We start from the raw sequence: 18,787 nt of genomic DNA on the forward strand, positions 1-18,787 counted from the left end.
GAGTTTAAAGAGATAATAATCTAAATCTAACAACTTACTTAATGGGACACACGAAAATAAAAATAACTAAACATATTACTATTTACAATGTTGTTTACAACACAACATTTTACTACTTTATTGATTGGAGGTTGTTTCTAAATTTTTAAGCTATTACTACGCTTTGATGCACCATATATTGTACTGTACTACTTAAAAATTCAATTTGGGATTAACATTACGTGAAGTTTCAAATATTTTTCCAGAGGGTCTGACCAGCAAGAAAATTTATATAATTGAAGTTTGGAATAAGGTTCCTTTCATAGTTACTATAGCTTAACCAACACATTAGCATCATATGTGGTACAAACTAATCAAAAACTAATTAATTTAAATAGTTTGTATTACATTAAAAATATTTTTGCGGTGCATATTACTATTAAACTAAAGACAAAATTACACAATTCATCTCTTAAGTTAATTTTACCAGATTTATAACAGTACAGTCGGGTGAAGTAAGATTGTCCTAAAATGAAAATAAAAATAGAAGTTTATAATCTCTTCAACTTCATATCGCTTTCCTGATTCCATCCTTGAGAAACTGGACAAATGCTGCTATGTAATGATCCTGATGCAGCTTCAAATTTCCTACAATTCCCGCATCTTCTCTTGTCTTAATTCTGAGTTCTTTTCCTTCCTCCAACACCATAGCTTGTCTAAGTGATTTAGCAATTTCATATCTAGTAAATGTTCCATCTTCATTTCTTTTAACTTCAATAGCCAAACCCTTATCCACCAGAAGCCTTGCATTAAGAGGCTGATCGACATTGAATGGTAACACAACAAGTTTGTTTCCAAATTGCAATGCTTCAATTGTTGAACCCAACCCAGAATGAAACAAAGACCCCCCAATAGATGAATGTGCTAATATCTCTTGTTTTGGTATCCATCCCATACAAACAAGTCCTCTATCACATGACCTTTCACTAAAACCAATAGGTAGAAAATCTTCATCATTATATGCCCAATTAGGCTTTCTTAATCCCCATAAAAATGACAACTTAGAATCTTCTAGCCCATAAGCTATTTCAAAAACTTGTTCCTTGCTCAATTTGCATTCACTCCCAAACCCTACAAAAACAACCGATTTTGTTGTTTGCCTATCAAGCCACTGAAATATCGCAGTCCTTAATCCTGTTCCCGATCCTGTTACTGAGCCCAATCCATCAAGAAGTCCTCTCTGTGGCATCTCTACAGGCAACAAACCTATAGGAATCACAGGCTTCCCTACTAGTTTCTTGTATAGGTTCAGATATTCACCTTCGATCTCATAGCAACTGCAACATATTATAGATTTAGCAGCATCAATTACCTTGACAAACCTTTCAATACCACTAACCTCAGAACCATTGTTTTGATGGACATACTTAGAAAATGCCACTGCCTCAGTTCTGTTATAAGCAACTGATAATGGAAATGTCATCCATTTCGGTGGCAATGTTAAACTGTCTGGGAGAAGCGACCATTCATATTACTTGGCGGTCCAAGGAATGCTAATGTTGCTGCCGAAACAACATAATAATATATTAGGTTTATATGAAACTCTTGTGCAATATCTACTATCCAATGAGGATTGTAATCACATATTATCCAATTAGGTAACCAATTGGATACTAACTGTTTCACTGAATTTTTGAGTTTATCATATGCTTGTTCTAAGTATTGAATTTTATCCAATGGAATGTCCATAGTTGCTTCAGCACCTTCTGGCAAGAGATCTTTGTTTAACGATGGCAATGGAATTTCTACAAAATCAATCAAATGTGATAGACTTGACGGAATTTTTCGAAGTCTTTGAATTTTTTTGGGAGTTGATATGTAGGAGACATGAACACCAGCTTTCGCTAAGGCGATTGAAAGTTTGAAAAATGGTATTAAGTGGCCAAATGCTGACCACGGAAGCATCTCTCTCTCTCTCTCTCTCTCTCTCTCCCTCCCTCCCTCCCTCCCTCCCTCCCTCCCTCCCTCCCTCTCCGCCTTCAAGTCAAACAGAAGATCCTATTAACTAGGATCCTTATTTTAATCTACACTATATCTATATCTATAGAAAATCCTCTTTTTCGTAGGTGTCCGTCTTTTCGCTAGTATATGTAAAGAAAGAAAATAACTTCTTTAAGCTCTTTTGGGTTGATTTTTTCTCTTTCAAAAAATGCCATCAGTTTTAAATACAAATAGCACATGTAACAAATAGGTAAGAATAAATTTAAATATTAAAAAAATGTAACAAACACGATATGAATATATATATATATATATATATATATATATATATATATATATGTGTGTAGGGTTAAATATGTTTTTGGTCCCTATAAATATACCAACTTTTCGTTTTAGTCCCTCAAAATTTTCCTTCAACTTTTAGTCCCTATAAAATTTTGAATCACTACTTTTGGTCCCTATTTTAAAGTAAATTTTAGTATTTTTTTAACGAAATTGTACAGAAATGTGTAGAATATTGTAAAAACATTTCCCAAAAAAATTTAGAATTTTTTAAGTAAACATAAATTAAATATGAATTTTTAACCATAAAAAATATAAAAATTCATATTAAATTTATGTTTTGTTAAAAAATTCTAAATTTTTTTTGGAAGAGATTCATATAATATTATGAATTTTTCTGGAAAATTTGATTCAAAAATATGAATTCTACATATGAGTTTACTTTAAAATAGGGACCAAAAGTGAAGATGGAAAATTTTTAAGGGACTAAAAGTTGAAGGAAAGTTTTAGAGGGACTAAAACGAAAAGTTTGTATATTTATGAGGACCAAAAACATATTTAACCCATATATGTATGTGTGATCTTTTTTATTTATCGTTTAAAAAGTGTAACGAACTAGATGAGTATATTTATATTTACTTTTTCATTATCCCAATTATACGCTTAAACAACTTTTTATGTAATAAAGATCGTTGTTGGTGTCATTAAAAAAAAATAGATTTTTTTTGTTATATTATTGGTGTCATTGAAATAATTATAAATAATTATGATTAGTTTGCTTTGTTTTTTTTTTTTTTGGTACAGATTAATTTGCTTTGTTATAACTTAAAAAACAAACATTTATATTTTTAGTTTTAATCCAAATCAAAATTTCATAAAAAAATATCATTAATAATTTTGAAACGTGAGTATCATTTCTTTTTATTTATCAACACAATTTAATCTTCATCTCAAATATACCTTCTTTTATGTTCTGGATCCGTCAAAAACAAAGTTCTATGTCTTCAATCATTCATCACACATTGAGCAAAATTTTCCTTTTTTTACGGATGAATTTTGCTATGTTTATCTTATGTTCGTTCTTCAAAACAATCCCGTTGCATTATGATGGTTATAATTGACACAACTTAAATTGATATTGTCAATTTCTTTATTTTCATGTGTTTAGAGTATGAATTACAACAATTTGGTAAGAAAATTCATGATTGAATTGTTGAATAAAATAAAATTTTAGTAGTGATATGTTTTAAATAAATAAATAGTGTTTTTTTAATCAAGGATAAATAGTGTTGTATTATAAATATCCAAATAATGGAAATGGAATGAAATATTTATTCCATTCCGCTTTGCTCCACTCCGTTTCATTATGTTTCGTTTCGCTTCATTTCGTTCTACTCTATCAATCCAAACAAAGCCTTAGCGATTCACATGATAATTGGTCCACATAACAACAATTAGTTTTGTTTTTTTAAACATGTGCTTAACAGAATGACCAATTGCAAATTTTGTACAAAGTGCATGAATCAATGCCAAACAAAAAATTGGAAGGACTAATATTAAAATATGTCAAAGTGACCAATCACATGTTCAAGTCTTTAAAGTTTAAACAAATATTTTTTACTTTTGAGGGTGTATTTAGAAAACATGGGGATACTAGCAGTAATTGGCGTGGGTTTACACCAAGATAATCAAAACCGGACCGGACATTGAACCGGTGAACTGATGGGTTCAAGATTTAGAGGTCGGACCGGGGTTCAACTGGTAATAATTAAATACATGTTTTTCTTTTATATCAAACTATTTTACACACAAATTAAATAATATTCATATTTTATACTACTAAAATTTAAACATCACTCAAATTTAATAGATGATTTAATAAGTAAAATTATAAAAATAAGTGTATAAAAGATACTTATTAATAATTAATAATTATATATAAATTAATGAGTGTAAATTATTATTCTTATTAGCTCTTGGGTCAATATGCTCCAAGCCCAAATCCCTCTTATTCATACTAACACATAGTCCTAATTCCATATTCTCATTATAGCTTGTGCGGCTGCCTATCAGTTGTCTCATTGTGTACTGCATCTTGGTTCTATCTTCTGCCAGCACAAAATCAAAGAATATGCAAGAAATAACAATGTTTCTACTTTATATTTTCATTTCTCAGCCATATTAAAACTGAGATGGAAGAATATGATATCTAGCATCTTTTCCGATTCCTTCTTCCCTTATTTTCTCTACAAACATTAAGATACGGTTCAACCCATAAAATCGACTAAACCGCCGGTTTTTCGGTTTTTGACCGGTTCATTTACTTGGCGGTTTTTACCAGTGAACGGACCGTATTCAAGTCCGGTTCCCGGTCCAACCGATTGAACCGGACGGTCCGGTTTTAATTACATTGGTTTACACTACCGTGCCCGTAAAAAGCATATAACCCAGTTTCACTTCCTCCGTCTGTCTCTCTCCTGAAACTGAAACCATAGAGAGAATTTTCAAAAACCCCAAAATTGAAAAATAATTCGTAAACCCTAATTGTCCTGTCGAGTTTGCAGCCATGTACGGCGGGGGTGAGTGCGAGAACAATTTATGTTTTCTTCTTCTTACTCTCTTATTCTTCTGCTACTTCTCAACATTGTTTGTTTTGTTGAATTTGCAGATGAAGTTTCAGCTATAGTAATTGATTTGGGTTCACATACCTGTAAAGCTGGTTATGCCGGTGAAGATGCTCCCAAAGCTGTGTTTCCTTCTGTAAGTGTGTTCATTACACTTTTTTGTTTTGTTTGTATTTTGTTGTTTTTTTGTGTCACTGGTATTATTTACTACTTTCAGAGCTTTTGTTGTTGATGTTAATGATGAAGAGGGTACTGGCAATTTCATGTGGTCACAAGTTTGTACTGTTTGATATTGTAATTAGGTGCAGGAATAATTTATAGTTTGTTAGATTAAAATCTTTGCGGTAGCACTTATTGTAGAAAAGATAGTGGAAAACTCTGCTTAGGTGGTTTTGGCACGTAGAGAGAAGTGCTGTAGATTCAGGAGAGTAGTTCAGATGGAGGGTAGTCAAATCATTATAGGCCGGGAAAGACCTAGAAAAACTATTAAGAAAGATCTAGAGATTAATGAGTTTGATAGGGATATGATATACGATAGAACATTCATTATGGTGTCGTTTGATCCATGTAGTTGACCCCTCTTAGTGGGTTAAGGTTTGATTATTGTTGTTGTTGTAAGTCAGTACTGGTTGTCTGCTAGATAGTGTAATGAGATTCATATGTTTTATAGTTTGATAGATTAAAATCTTTTAAAATCTATGGATGGTTTACTCATTGATAATGTGATGATGGGGAGTTTTGTCCTGACTCATATGAACTAAGGTTGTTGGAGCGATTGATCAAATGGACGTCGATGAATCAGATGATGCTGAAAAGAACTCTGGCTCTGGTGAATCAAAGAACAATATTAGAAATGTTGACGGTGATAAAGCCAAGGGAAAGAGAAAATTGTATGTAGGATCTCAGTCCTTGGGCTACCGTAGAGATTTTATGGAGGTAACCCTTTTGTAACGTTCTTCTTGATTAGTTTTTGATTCTTAGATTTCATATTTTTATAATTCATAGGTGCAATTATCTTTTTATTTTATGATGTCAGGTGGTGTCTCCATTAAAGGATGGAATTGTTGCTGACTGGGATATTGTTGACAGCATTTGGGATCATGCCTTCAGGTTTATACTGATGATCTAATCTCTCTATGATCTGTGTTGTAAGGATGTGTTTTTCCTTTTTATACTGTTCTTATTTTATGACATGTGATTGGCCTTTTTTCAAGTTCTTAGGCAGCTTTGTTTTGGAGGCAAAAATTAGGGATCACTTCATACCGCAAGTTGTACATTTTAGATATTTTTTATCAGTCTTACAAACTGTGTGGAGATTGAGAGGTGGTGGGGGGACCAACCCACATATAAATTAAGCCGATTGGACGAAATAAATACTTTCAGGTGTAATCTATGATCATTAAGCTGCTATCAGACTCAACAGAAAATATTACTAGATAGTTATAACACTAGTGTAGTGATGCTCTATATGTGTTGTGAATGATACACAACAAAGTGTCAACAACTGCAAAAGATAAATATAACAGTGAATAGTGACGAGCAAGGTAGTCAGTGTTGTCTATGGCATGTAAAACAACATAATTAAATAAAAAACTACAAATCACACCCAAAATAGTTGATAAAACTCAATTTTAGGATCATAAGATTCATAACATCAAGTCTTACAAATTTGATAAAAATGCAACAAACAACTAAAGAACTCTAGTTAAGCAAATCCTAAAGTCATAATTCATAAGTCACTCAAGTCTCTTGTATCCAAAACAGAGCAGTGTGATAGAGGGAGTTTGTACGCAGCTACTCATAGACACAATGGCAGTAGCGAAAAAGAGAACTCTGTTCTCTAATATCCAAAACATAGAAAAAGTGCAAAAACAGAGGGAATTCATTCTATATACATTACATATTGTAGAAGAAACTATAATAGACTCGTTACACTAAATGATTGATTATTTGATTGATTTATTTTCTTGCTATATACTATTGCTAAATGTTTGAATCACGTAGCTGGCCCTACCTGTCTGAATACGCTTCTCGTGTTGTTGGTGGTTATTTTCCTAACATGGTTTTGAATATTTTCACTATTTGATGATTTTTCTTCTCTGTATGGTTTTCATTATTTTCCCTTTGTATTGTTTTTTTCTTTTCTGAGCATTTTAGTCACATACTATAGAAATTATATAATTCTGAAATTGACATGTTTCTTTTTTAGTAGGGAGTGTCTACTGATTGATCCTAAAGAGCATCCCATGCTCCTTGCAGAGCCTTCTTCTAATGCTCAACAACAGAGAGAAAGGTATTCTGGCTGTAATTTATCATCTAGATTTAATGGAGCTCTGTTTAAAACATCAACATGTGTAATTCAGTTGTTGTGATTCTTGCAGGGCAGCAGAGCTTATGTTTGAGAAGTACAAAGCACCTGCATTATTTTTGGCAAAAAATGCTGTAAGTGAACAGTCCTACACTGACCTTTATCTCTAACTAAAGTAATATATGTTATCAAGTGAGAATGAAAGACTATTGAAATTGTACTTGTTTGTGATATAGGTTTTGACTTCTTTTGCATCAGGGCGTGCCACATCATTAGTTGTTGATTGGTAAGAGATCATTAAGTTATGTGTTAGCTACTAGTTTCTATCCTTTCTGAATTTCAATCGGCAACTTCTTAGTATATTGTATATGGATGATTATTGATATGGTCGTCTTGTTTCACTATGCCCCACTCTTACTAAATATAGTAGTTGAATGATACGCACTTGATATTAGAGTTAGAAATAATGGATGTCAAGCCCTTTGCAATCAAAAGTTGTTCTCGACTGAGAGACTGGAATTACATAGAAAATGCAGGGAAAAGAAAATAGCATGCGCACCTTTCCCAAAACCTCTCCACCTTAGTCATTTATATCTACCTCTCCCTGATCCTTCTCCCCCTCTTTTATCCATATCCGTAACCAATTCCCTCCATTTCCCACATTCCTCGCCATGTAGCAGTGTTTCCGTTTGCAGAATTTAGCAGAAGGCCGAAATCCGCCGTATAAACACGCCATTGCAGCCTACGGCGCTGCCATGGCGTCCATCCGGTCACAATCTTGCTATGGCAATTTGTCAAAAATGTGCGGTGGCCACCATTTAATAACCCTCGTTGGCCCCTTCCTCACGTCGTCCTCGAAGTAGTAGTCACTTGAAGCCTAACAAAAAGTATTTGGTGTTGCTTTAGTAGCAGGATAAAAAAAAGGTTTCTCCATGTAATCATCACGAAATGAGCCAAGAATGGCACACAATAAATTTTGCTTACAGTTTTGGAATATAATTTTTTACAGTGATGATAAAGCGGCTTTTACTTTCTTTGAAACATGCATTCTTAAATAAATGAGTGAAACAGTGTACTTCTAGTTGCAAAATAAAAGTCTACAAGTTTCATTGCCATTCATGTGTTAACATGTCTATATATGTTTATTTATGTGTGATTATTATAAAGTAATCCTAGTGCAATGCTATGTGTTAAGCATCATAATGGGTGTGGTTATAGTGATGAAAGTTGAACACAGACACTCTAATTTTAACAAGGCATATTATGGGACCAAATTAAAATAAAAACAAACATAGAAATTCAATTTACAACATTGAAATAGAGGAGCCATCTCCATTTGAAAGTTAAATATAGTAGTCTACTTTTATGCTGCAATATAATGCTGGAAGTGTTGCTGATGAGAGGTTTTCGTATTATTCCATTGCTCAGTGGTGGAGGATCAACTACAGTTGCACCGGTACATGATGGCTATGTTCTTCAGAAGGTATTTATTATTTATGAATCAAATAAAATTCACCTCTCACATAGTTTAATTGAATTAGATTTTCATTTGATGAAACTCTATTTAGTTTGTTATCCAATTTCTTGAAAAATAACTTGGTTTTGAAGTCTTCCAATCTTGTAATTACTATTTAGTATTTACATGTCTTTTATCATATAGATAGTGGAAAGGCATACAATAGGTTCTCTTCAGAGTGGGGAGAAGGAATAAATGAAAAGCTTGAGATAAGGAGACATGCCTTGGAAGCATATTGTTATTTAAGTTGAAGTAAAATACAGTATATTAAGTGCAAGCAGGGCTGGCCCAAGAGTGAGTGGGGCTTAAAGTAAACTCTGAGGGAGACCTGCCTTGGAAGCATATTGTTATTTAAGTTGAAGTAAAATACAGTATATTAAGTGCAAGCAGGGCTGGCCCAAGAGTGAGTGGGGCTTAAAGTAAACTCTGAAGGACCTTTTTGCTTTAAGTGAGAGGGTTTTGAGCTGAGTCTCTTTATTAGCACATGTCACCAAAAAAAAAAGAACACCTTATAAGTGAAAATTAGAGAAAATCCGACGAGTCTCATGGTTTAAGTGTCTCACAGGTCTATCATAAAAATGACGAGAGATAGAGGCAAATGTCAACCATAAGATCCATGCATGGTGGATGAAATAGAAAAATGCTTTAGGTGTGATTTGTGATATGAAAGCAACATCCACGCACGCTTAAAAGAAAATTTTACCTTGCAGTTGTAAGACTTGCTATGCTGTATATGTAATTAAATGCAAGGCAGACAAACTCAACAATAAAATTAGACCAGTGTTAAAATTTGTAAGGCGATTAGTGCCTCTTCTTTATAAACTCTTCTCAAGAGTTCTATCTATCTGATGTGGGACTAAATCCACGCCCTCAAAGCCAACACAAAGAAGGTGTTTGAGGCTGCAATGAAGGCAAGCCAAATGCTGCAGTTTAGGCGACTAGGGGCAGACTGCAATTAAGGCGGAATTTCCAACACACACCCCCACACTTCAGCCCGACCGACCCAATGGGCCCGAAGCGTGGAATATTTGGGAAGGCCAATGATAGATCTAGGATAGGCTCTGATACCATGTTAAATTTGGGGCCTAACTCATTCTTAAATAACCGGCTTGTAAGGTGAGGAGTGCCTCCTCTTTATTAGCTCTTCTCAAGAGTTCTATCTATCCTATGTGGGACTAAATCCACCCCCTCAAAGCCAACACAATGAAGGTGTTGAAGGCTGCAATGAAGGCAAGCCAAAGGCCGCAATTTAGGTGACTAGGGGCAGACCGCAATAAAGGCGGAATTTCCAACAACCACTATTGCAAAGATAAGAATGCCATGTCAGATAAGTGATGACACAAGACAAGATAGAATAAGGAGTGATATCATTGGAAAAAAAGTAGGGGTAGCGTCTATTGTAATCTCATCTTAGGTGGTTTTGACTTTGGACATGTAGAAGAAGACCAACGTCAAATTATTAAGAAAGATTTGGGGTTAAATGGTCTATCTTTAGATATGATTCTTGGTAGGATATTGCATAGAGATATTCGATCCATGTAGCTGACCCACCTTGGTGGGAAGGCTTTGATTGTTGTTTTAGACTTAATTAAATATGAAGGACACACATATACAGGCTATCATATCTATTACTTACCAAGTTACCACTTAATCATTTAGCACCATGGTTTTGCAAAAAAGGAATACAGATAATAATGAAAAATTGATGTAAAGGTATCCATGTATATGTAAGGCACTAATTATTGCCTAGGTATAAACAATAACACTTCGTTACGTGTGCTCTGCGTATTCATATTGTCTTCCATTCTGCTCTATATTATTAATAATTTAAGATCTCATTCTAGCCTGGAATTGATATTTGAGATTTGGCTAATACGGAGCCTTTCTGTCTGATCATATTTTCTACAATTTTTGCAACACAAGGCTGTGGCGACGTCTCCAATTGGAGGAGAATTTCTTACAGATTGCTTGATGAAAAGCTTGGAAAGCAAGGGTATTGCGGTGAGTTACAAACTCTAGCTATTATATTTATCAGTGGTAGGTAAAGCTGTTGCGATTTAATCTGCCTGAGATTTCCTTTTTGTCTCTTTTCTTTCTTTCTTTCTGTACAGATGAAACCTCGGTATTCCTTTAGGAGAAAAGAAATACGCCCTGGAGAGTTTCAGGTATTATGTGTTTTCATGTTGATGACCTAGTAGTACTAGTAACAGTTTTTTTCTTTAACGTCCATGCATTCATCATTGTACGAAATCTCCCTCACCCCACCCTAAAAAAAAAAACCTGGAATATGGGATTCCAGCTCCTGTATATTATGTATATGTGCTTCCAACACATCTTCATAAACTGAGCGTTCCAATTGAAATTTCTTATATCTTGATTAATTTATGAATCAGATATGATAACATTTGCATGTGCCACTACACTGCTACAATGTGAATTGAGCTGAATAGTAAGTAGGACCTATTCAAAATGTTTCTTCAAATTTATGCTAAGAAGATCCGTTTTTTAAAATTAAAGGTATTTAGGAGATAATGGTGTTAGCTATTTGTATAAATTTTTATTTTAAACTAGCGTCAAGACGGGCACTAAGTGCAGTGCCCGTCTTTCCACTTTTCAATTGCGCTTAACTGCATGCTTAGTTTATCGTATTTGGTTATATTTTTTTTGGAATATACCATAATCAAATAAAGATTTAACTTATATTGTTCCTATTGTAGTGTACTTCTTCCTATTATACTGGGATTTAACTGATCTTTTTACTTATAGATTCAAATAATATTATACAAAAAATAAAACTGTAATTAGATAGTTTAAATGAAGGGTATAATTTAAAGATAAAAAGCCAACCCAAAATCATGTATGTTCTTGTATATGCTAGCGTTCAGACAGGCTCTCCCATGTCCGTCTGCCCACTTTTCTAATTTATTTCGCTAATGCATGTAAAGTATAATAAGTGGTTTGTTTTTAATTTTTTTTTTTAAATTGCGATTTTGATTAAAATTATTGGTGTATATGTTTTTGACTTTCAAATTGTTAGAAACTATGCTTTATTTTTTTCAATGACATCGACAATAAAACAAATATGATCTAAATTCTTATCTTTTTCAATAAACACCAACAATATAGCTTACGGTTTCTAATTTAAATACCTAAAATTAATGGTGAGTCTGTAATTTTGACCAAAGGAAAAAATCCAGTCAAAAAAACTTGTATACCCTTGACATATTGTTATTGTTATTATAGATACATCTGTAAGCCCATGTCTGTTATTACCTTTATATCGGATTAAAAAAACTCTTGAACTTTTTAGGCAAATGACAGTAAGAAAAATTCACGTTGTTCACTTATTCATTGTGAAAAACCTTTGTAAATGATTTTTGTTTTAATCCAATTAACTGCAGCAATGATGTATGTTTTCTTTTTCATAATTTCTGAATCTGACAGACTGTAGACTTGGATTTTCCTAATACGTCTGAAAGCTACAAGCTCTATTCCCAGGTGTGTTATTGATCATGATTTATCTCATTAAACGTCTTGTTTTGTATGTCTGGTAACTGTTTCCTTGTGACAGAGGGTGATTGCTAGTGATATCAAGGAATGTGTGTGCCGTGCTCCAGATACTCCATATGATGGTTTGTATACCTGTTGTTCTCATCTCATTTAATGTTTGAAATCTTGTTAGTCCTCGGCTTGTTCTTTCGAAAACACTCTTTTTTGAGACTGTCTAATAAGATAACTTGGTTTGTCATCCTTGTGATGTGATTTTTTTTACTTGGTCTATGTGCTTTGTGGTTGGTTGCTTTTTCAGTGATCTAATAACATATACATAAATATTTTTCAGATAGCTCTAGAAGTCTAAAAGATGCTCTTCCCTTTTCAACTCTAATAGAATTTATATGACATTCCTTTTTCTTTATTTGGCAGAGAGTGCATATTCAAACATCCCAACGACGTCGTATGAGCTTCCTGATGGCCAGTAAGATGCAGTTCTCATAGCCTAATTATTGCTTCTTGTTTTATCCATAATCTATGGTGTGAGGTTGTCATGACATATTTTATTTTTTATTTTATTTTATACCACAGGACAATTGAAATTGGAGCTGACAGATTTAAGATTCCAGATGTTCTTTTCAATCCATCCCTGGCTCATGTATGTGACCTGCATTAAAAGATGTGATTAATTTATCTCCTTCATCTGACATTGAATATTTAGGGTACATTAAAGACAAATTGAATAATTTTTTTGCATCCCCTCATTGTTTTTCATATTCTCTTGCAACATTACTCACAGTTCCCAATAGTGTTGTAGAAGTAGAAATTGATTGAAAATAGAAAAAAAATGCAATTATTGATTCAAAATCAAGATGAAATAGAAAAAATGCATTATACCCCCACTCACGTGTTTCCTTCCCATTTCCCTAACTAACTTGCCATTCCTCTCCAACCAAACGGACCCAAAAACAAAACAGACAAATATCACTTCAACATGTGGCATGAAATTGAAAAGTAGAAAGAAAATTCAGGAATGACTAAAACAAAGCATGTTTGTTTGTGATGTAAATGTAATAAAATAATTTTAGATTATAATGGATTAAGATCACAGTTTATTTAAATTTAATTAATGGTAGATTCACCCTTGCTTGCTCACTTAATTGGAGCCTTATTTTGTGTTCAATATGAAGCCAATATTTTTTATGGGATGGGATTTGTTAACACACTGGCCAATCCAAATTTTTTGGGTTTATCTTACACAATCACATATGATCAGATTGGATTTGGAAGTCAACCAAAAAAAAGATTGGATTTGGAAGGACCATGGTTGTCAAATTGAGATTTGAATCATGAACTGAAAGGCCTTTTCCCTTAATTTTGAATCAAAACATGTCTTGAGTTTTAAATTTCACGATAACAATTGAATAAAGCATAGTATATTTCCATATAGTAAAACCTAACATCTATATATTTGCCTTTTTAAGTCAGATTAGTTTCTAGATAGCCAACACTTTTTAATAAACCAAGATGCAAGTATTGGTTCAGTCCCTGATAAAAGGAAAAAGTTTGCAAATGATTATTTTGTAAAATATAATCTAATTATCATCATGCCTAACAAAGGCCTATAGTGTGATTCTTTTCATTTTGTATGCACTGTATTAAAAAAAAGTGTAGCCTCTTCAAAGCATCTCTCTACAACCTTTTCCCCCCCACGCCCTTGCTAAATTTTCTCACAGTTCGTTTGGTTTTCATTGTGCTTCTATTTTTTTTCTTCCCGCAGTTCTGTATATTACTTCACAATCTATATCCACATTATTTTTCTCTTATGTTGTGTCGATGTAAATTGCAGTCAATTCCGGGCATGGAGAGCTTTGCAGAAATCGCTCCATCAGTTCGTGGGCTGCCTCAAATGGTAAGATGATTGTACGTGTTTGTTAAAAGTATCTCAAGACCCAAATAGTGTGAAAAGGCTTTGGCTGCTGTTGTTTTATGTATCTCAAACGATAGAGCACAATTTAATAGCTAGGTTAGAAGGATATTGTATGGAAAATTATAGGCCAGCCGTTGGGAGGACTTGCATTTATATGGTCTGTCTTTAGACATTACGACATTGTTTGATTCATTTAGCTGTCCTCACCTAGCGGAAAAGCTTCAATTGTAGCGATATTATTGTTTTTGTTTGGGGTTTTAACTTCCTGTTGCTGATTTTTTTACATTCCTTTGAATATTTGCAGGTTATCGATAGCATTAATAAGTGTGACGTAGACATTCGAAGAGAATTATTTAGTAGCATACTGGTAATGTCATTTTTTGTTTCCTTTAATCTCTGTTCCTTTCTGTACATATACTCTACCCAGTTTCTATGTAGAGCTTAATTAAAATTAGCACTGAGTCACAGACCATAGTTTTAAAAACCGGACCGGTCATTGACTCGGTGAGGTCAATGGGTCACTGAGTCGTTGGTCGACCATTGGGTCACGGGTTGAACCGCATGACTGAATCGGACTAAACCGGATGACTCGGTCGTATAACTCGGTCTTTATAAAAAATTATATGTATATTAATCTAGATTAAATTGGATGACTCGGTCAATTTAAAATTCTAAAATACTCATGTAATCTATACAAATATAAAAAAATCATTACACAAAATTAACATAATTTCACAAACTCATTTTTCAAATATAAACCAATTTACAATAACACAAAAATATTTCCTATCTTTTTTCTATTTCTATTTAATATACTCCATAGTTTAAAAATTATCATATTAAATAGAAATAGAATAATTGTATAAAGTAATAATTTGCGTGTTATTGTAATATATGCAAATTGGTTTATGAATCACTACCAAAAAAATTGGTTTATGAATAAAGTAATAATCTGCGTGTCCATAATATACTCCATATTTTAACCAATTTCACAAATTATCTTTTTTCAAACATGAATAGAGTAATAATTTTAGTCTGCACACTTATAACCCATCCCATAACTATTTTGATAGGAGCATTTTAGGAGCCTCATGCAGCAGGCCATCCTTTTTTATTGAAAATTTAGAGATATTTTGAGGATAGAATAACAAGCAAGGTTATATAGTTTTCTGATATCACATGCATTGAAACTCGTTTTTTTATCGTGGTTGGAATGCTTTGAGGTTTATTTTGTAGTCAACTGACCTACATTCAACCAACAAATATTTGCTGAAACCATATGATGTACATATATAGGCCAAGTTATCTGTTTGATAGGTTTTGCCTTGCTGTACTGAATAGCATGATGGGAGCATATCATACAGAATCATTTACCTGTGTGTTTAAAGTTGATTCTATTTCACTTTCAGCTTGCTGGTGGCACGGCTTCAATGCAACAACTGAAGGAACGCCTTGAGAAAGACTTGCTAGAGGTATAATGTTACTAATAAGCCCTTGTTTATATTATTCACTCTGGCAATTTGTGATAATTCGTAGGTTGCTGCTCTGGGTTAATCACCCTTGAATAATTTTTGAATTGTTGTTTTAAGGTGTTGATTTCAAAGGTTTAACATTTTTTCAAATGGTTTTTCTGTGCGTCTGGATTATTGCATTGTAAGGCTTGGTTGTTGTTGTTTACTCTGTCTCATCCTAGTTGGTCTATTTTTGCGCTGCTGAGTGGCTGACTTCCATTAGTACAGCTGAATGGGGACTTTAAATGCCTTGTTTTTTATACTTTGTTTCCCAAGTCGTTTTTAACTCTTAGTAATAAGCACTTATCATACAAGAGCTTTTATGTTAATTGTTTCTTCAATCTAAGAAAGAATGAGGGTTACTTCACACAAATCCTGTGTAAGCCGTTTCCATAAACTGCATATGAAAAATTCCAAACACACAATGCTTGTGGTTGATAAGTACAAATAACCCTTCCAAATGTCGTAGATATACTTGGCTTCTCAACAAAGTTTTTGGAGTGTTTGCTGCTTTTTGTTTTCATCTGCGACTTTCAAATGTAATTTTCAAGAGAAGTCTATGGTTATGGTTTCCTTTCGTGTGTTTCTTTGATGGAATTGCAAAGAAGTGGAGAATTCTCTCTTGAGCTAATGGATTTTTGCCTAGTGAATTATCTCAATAAAATATAGAAGTTATGCGGTGACATGGTGATTGAGTTGGTAAAAAGCCAATGGAATTTAAAATCTTGGGAATGTTAAATTGAAATGCCCCCGTTCACCAAGCATTCAAAACTTTTTATCACCGAAACTGTTTAAAACATTTTGAATGTTTTGTATGGTGGAATATTGTGTTTAATTGTAACGCACACTGTTCTGTAAGATTGTGCTACTGCATTATAAACATGTAGCAAAGCTTCTACATTCTTCAAATACTTTCAAAAGAAGATAATCATATTGGAAACTATCAAAAATTGAATAATGATATTGGTTTTTATAAATATAATTACAATATATTAACACATTCTATCTTTTTAGTGTGTATAATCAGGGGCGTCCTTGATAAAGCTAAAAAGGTTATCTGTTATAAAAGTTGACTAAAATTTCATTTCTGATGCAGGAATCCCCTCAGGCTGCTAGAGTAAAGGTATTGGCCAGTGGAAATGCTACTGAAAGGAGGTTTAGGTGCGATCTCCCAGTGTTATGATTTTGGTGTTTGATGTTGGCATTATCTCTTGCAGTTATGCTATTTCCCTTTTAGTTATATCCTGCCATTTCTACAAGTTTGTTTCTCTTTGTATGGTTAATTCTACAGTTATAAAATTTTGCGATCAACATATAAGGTGGCTATGGCCATTTTCAGCTAGGAAGCAACATTTATGAGGCTCTTTGATTGTATTTTTTATTTTTTCTTATCTTTGAAAACTATACTAAACAATTTTGAACATTTGCTTTCAAAACTAATATTTGTTAATATTATTTGAAAATGTTTTAGAGGTGAAAGAATAAAATAACCTGCTTAGTTGTTTTAAGAACATATTTTAATAGCCAAGGAGTCTTGGTTAGTGCAGATGTTGTGAACAAAATTGAGAAAAAAACAATTGAACTCCAAAACTATAAGCTCATGTTTTCCTGCTCTGAAAAATTGAACTCCAAAACTAATTTTGAGAACAAGAAAACTTACATATTGAGTTTGTTTTTCTCGATTGTATACAATGTTCACAATTTTGCTACTTGCACAGTATAAACTATCTTAGTTTTTTAATCAGCAAGGTCTTCTATTTATGTCGATTTAGATTTTGTTGTATGGTTAACACTAGGTTTAGAATCTTATAAAAGTTGTGATTTGACTCACAATTATTGATTTTATACGGGGAGTGTTTGTTTTTGCATTGCATAAACTGTTTTCTAACTTGTGATGGTGAATTTATTGGCAGTGTCTGGATTGGAGGCAGTATATTGGCTTCTCTTGGTTCCTTCCAACAGATGTGGTTCTCCAAATCCGAGTATTTACCTCCTCCTCCTGTATCTTAAGAAAAACATGATTATGAAATTATTCCTCAGATTTTTTGCATAAAGGATAACCTTAAACACTAAATTGTTTTCATGCACTTCTAATAGGTATGAAGAGCATGGAGCTTCATATATCCAAAGGAAATGTCCTTGAGTTGCGATTGGCACGGTTAACATTCTTGTTGGGTCTCTGTCTAACTACTACTGTAATATGCATTGATGTGGAGTGTGCTTAGAGTTCTGTAACAATGTCCTATTTATCAAATTGTGTATCCCTTGGGGTGTAAATTTATTTTAATATGGAATAACCATTGAGATTTAATTATTGAATAGTTAATTGTATTTGATATATAATTTTTGATTGTCGCCTATCGTAAAAGTTGCAAACACTTGTATTCTTAGGTTATTCTAATGAAATTCTACCGCCTTTGTTAGTCTCGTTTTTTTCTCATATTCTCAATATTCTATATTGCTAACAAGAGTAATGCTATGATCATACACTCTAACACAATCTTGTAGACACATCCACATATGTGAAGACACATTGTCATCTTTGTTTTACTTTACCCAGTAATCGGGTAGCCAAGTTGAGAGACATACATTTTTTTCTTTTCTTTATAGGATTTAACTTTGACATTATTGCTGCCATCTTTACAAGCTCCAAGGCATTGCTGATCTGATCCATCTTGCTCTTCGTTATCCGCCGGCTCTAGAGCGATATATTCTGTCACTTTCTATCTTCATCGTTTTTGAGAGTTACTAGGTCCTTTTTTGTGATGTCTTTATGTATTTGTTGTGAGTTAGCGATCTATTCCTTATGGTGCTCTGTTGGTGGCTAGCATTTATGTTTGGGAGCTCCAATGGCCATTTATGTCCCTATTATCTTTGAAGAAAGCCGCGGTTACTGCCAATTTCTGGGTAATGTGAAGGAGAACTATGGCAGTGGCTTTGCGCTAGCAATCAAAAATGGTACATGGATGGACTCTCTCACTGGCTGTGTATACCTGAAACACATGAAAGTGTAAAATATGGAGCATGCTTGTTGTCATTTGACTGGAGCAAAGAGGTTTTCATTATAACACCCACACCCTCAAACGCAGTTGATTATTTTCCTAATTTTTCGGACTTGTCAAGTCATTTGGTGCTATTAAATGG

General features: G+C 33.4%; 1 protein-coding gene and 1 pseudogene across 3 annotated transcripts; one reads left to right on the forward strand and one right to left on the reverse strand.

The window, feature by feature from the left end:
- Positions 1-547: 547 nt before the first annotated feature.
- On the reverse strand, positions 548-1,944 carry LOC11426847 (UDP-glycosyltransferase 91A1-like; annotated as a pseudogene).
- A 2,365-nt stretch (positions 1,945-4,309) lies between these two features.
- Positions 4,310-18,069, forward strand: LOC11439919 (actin-related protein 4). Of its 3 annotated transcripts, none has more exons than XR_003012430.2 (20): positions 4,310-4,841; positions 4,931-5,022; positions 5,649-5,822; positions 5,923-5,996; positions 7,096-7,179; positions 7,268-7,328; positions 7,431-7,480; positions 8,623-8,677; positions 10,634-10,711; positions 10,822-10,875; positions 12,155-12,208; positions 12,282-12,342; positions 12,635-12,686; positions 12,794-12,860; positions 14,052-14,114; positions 14,437-14,499; positions 15,542-15,604; positions 16,740-16,859; positions 17,557-17,625; positions 17,741-18,069. XR_003012430.2 is itself a non-coding variant. In XM_024784586.2 (20 exons), exons 1-20 carry the CDS (start codon positions 4,829-4,831, stop codon positions 17,784-17,786), a joined length of 1,335 nt encoding a protein of 444 aa, XP_024640354.1. In that variant the 5' UTR covers positions 4,311-4,828; the 3' UTR covers positions 17,787-18,066. The 3 variants fall into 3 exon arrangements, 2 of the variants coding, with proteins under 2 accessions (XP_024640354.1, XP_003615307.2); XM_024784586.2 differs by having other exon boundaries at positions 4,311-4,841; positions 7,099-7,179; positions 16,740-16,804; positions 17,741-18,066; XM_003615259.4 differs by having other exon boundaries at positions 4,312-4,841; positions 16,740-16,804; positions 17,741-18,066.
- Positions 18,070-18,787: the final 718 nt, after the last annotated feature.

This window comes from Medicago truncatula, chromosome 5, assembly GCF_003473485.1.
Source record: "Medicago truncatula cultivar Jemalong A17 chromosome 5, MtrunA17r5.0-ANR, whole genome shotgun sequence".
NCBI classification, from domain to species: Eukaryota; Viridiplantae; Streptophyta; class Magnoliopsida; order Fabales; family Fabaceae; genus Medicago; species Medicago truncatula.

Bases quoted from the DNA above. Each gene is read 5' to 3' on its own strand.
- LOC11439919 (XM_003615259.4), top strand. The intron at 7,329-7,430 runs GTAAGTGAACAG...TTTGTGATATAG, and splicing joins TATTTTTGGCAAAAAATGCT to GTTTTGACTTCTTTTGCATC. The intron at 8,678-10,633 runs GTATTTATTATT...TTGCAACACAAG, and splicing joins ATGGCTATGTTCTTCAGAAG to GCTGTGGCGACGTCTCCAAT.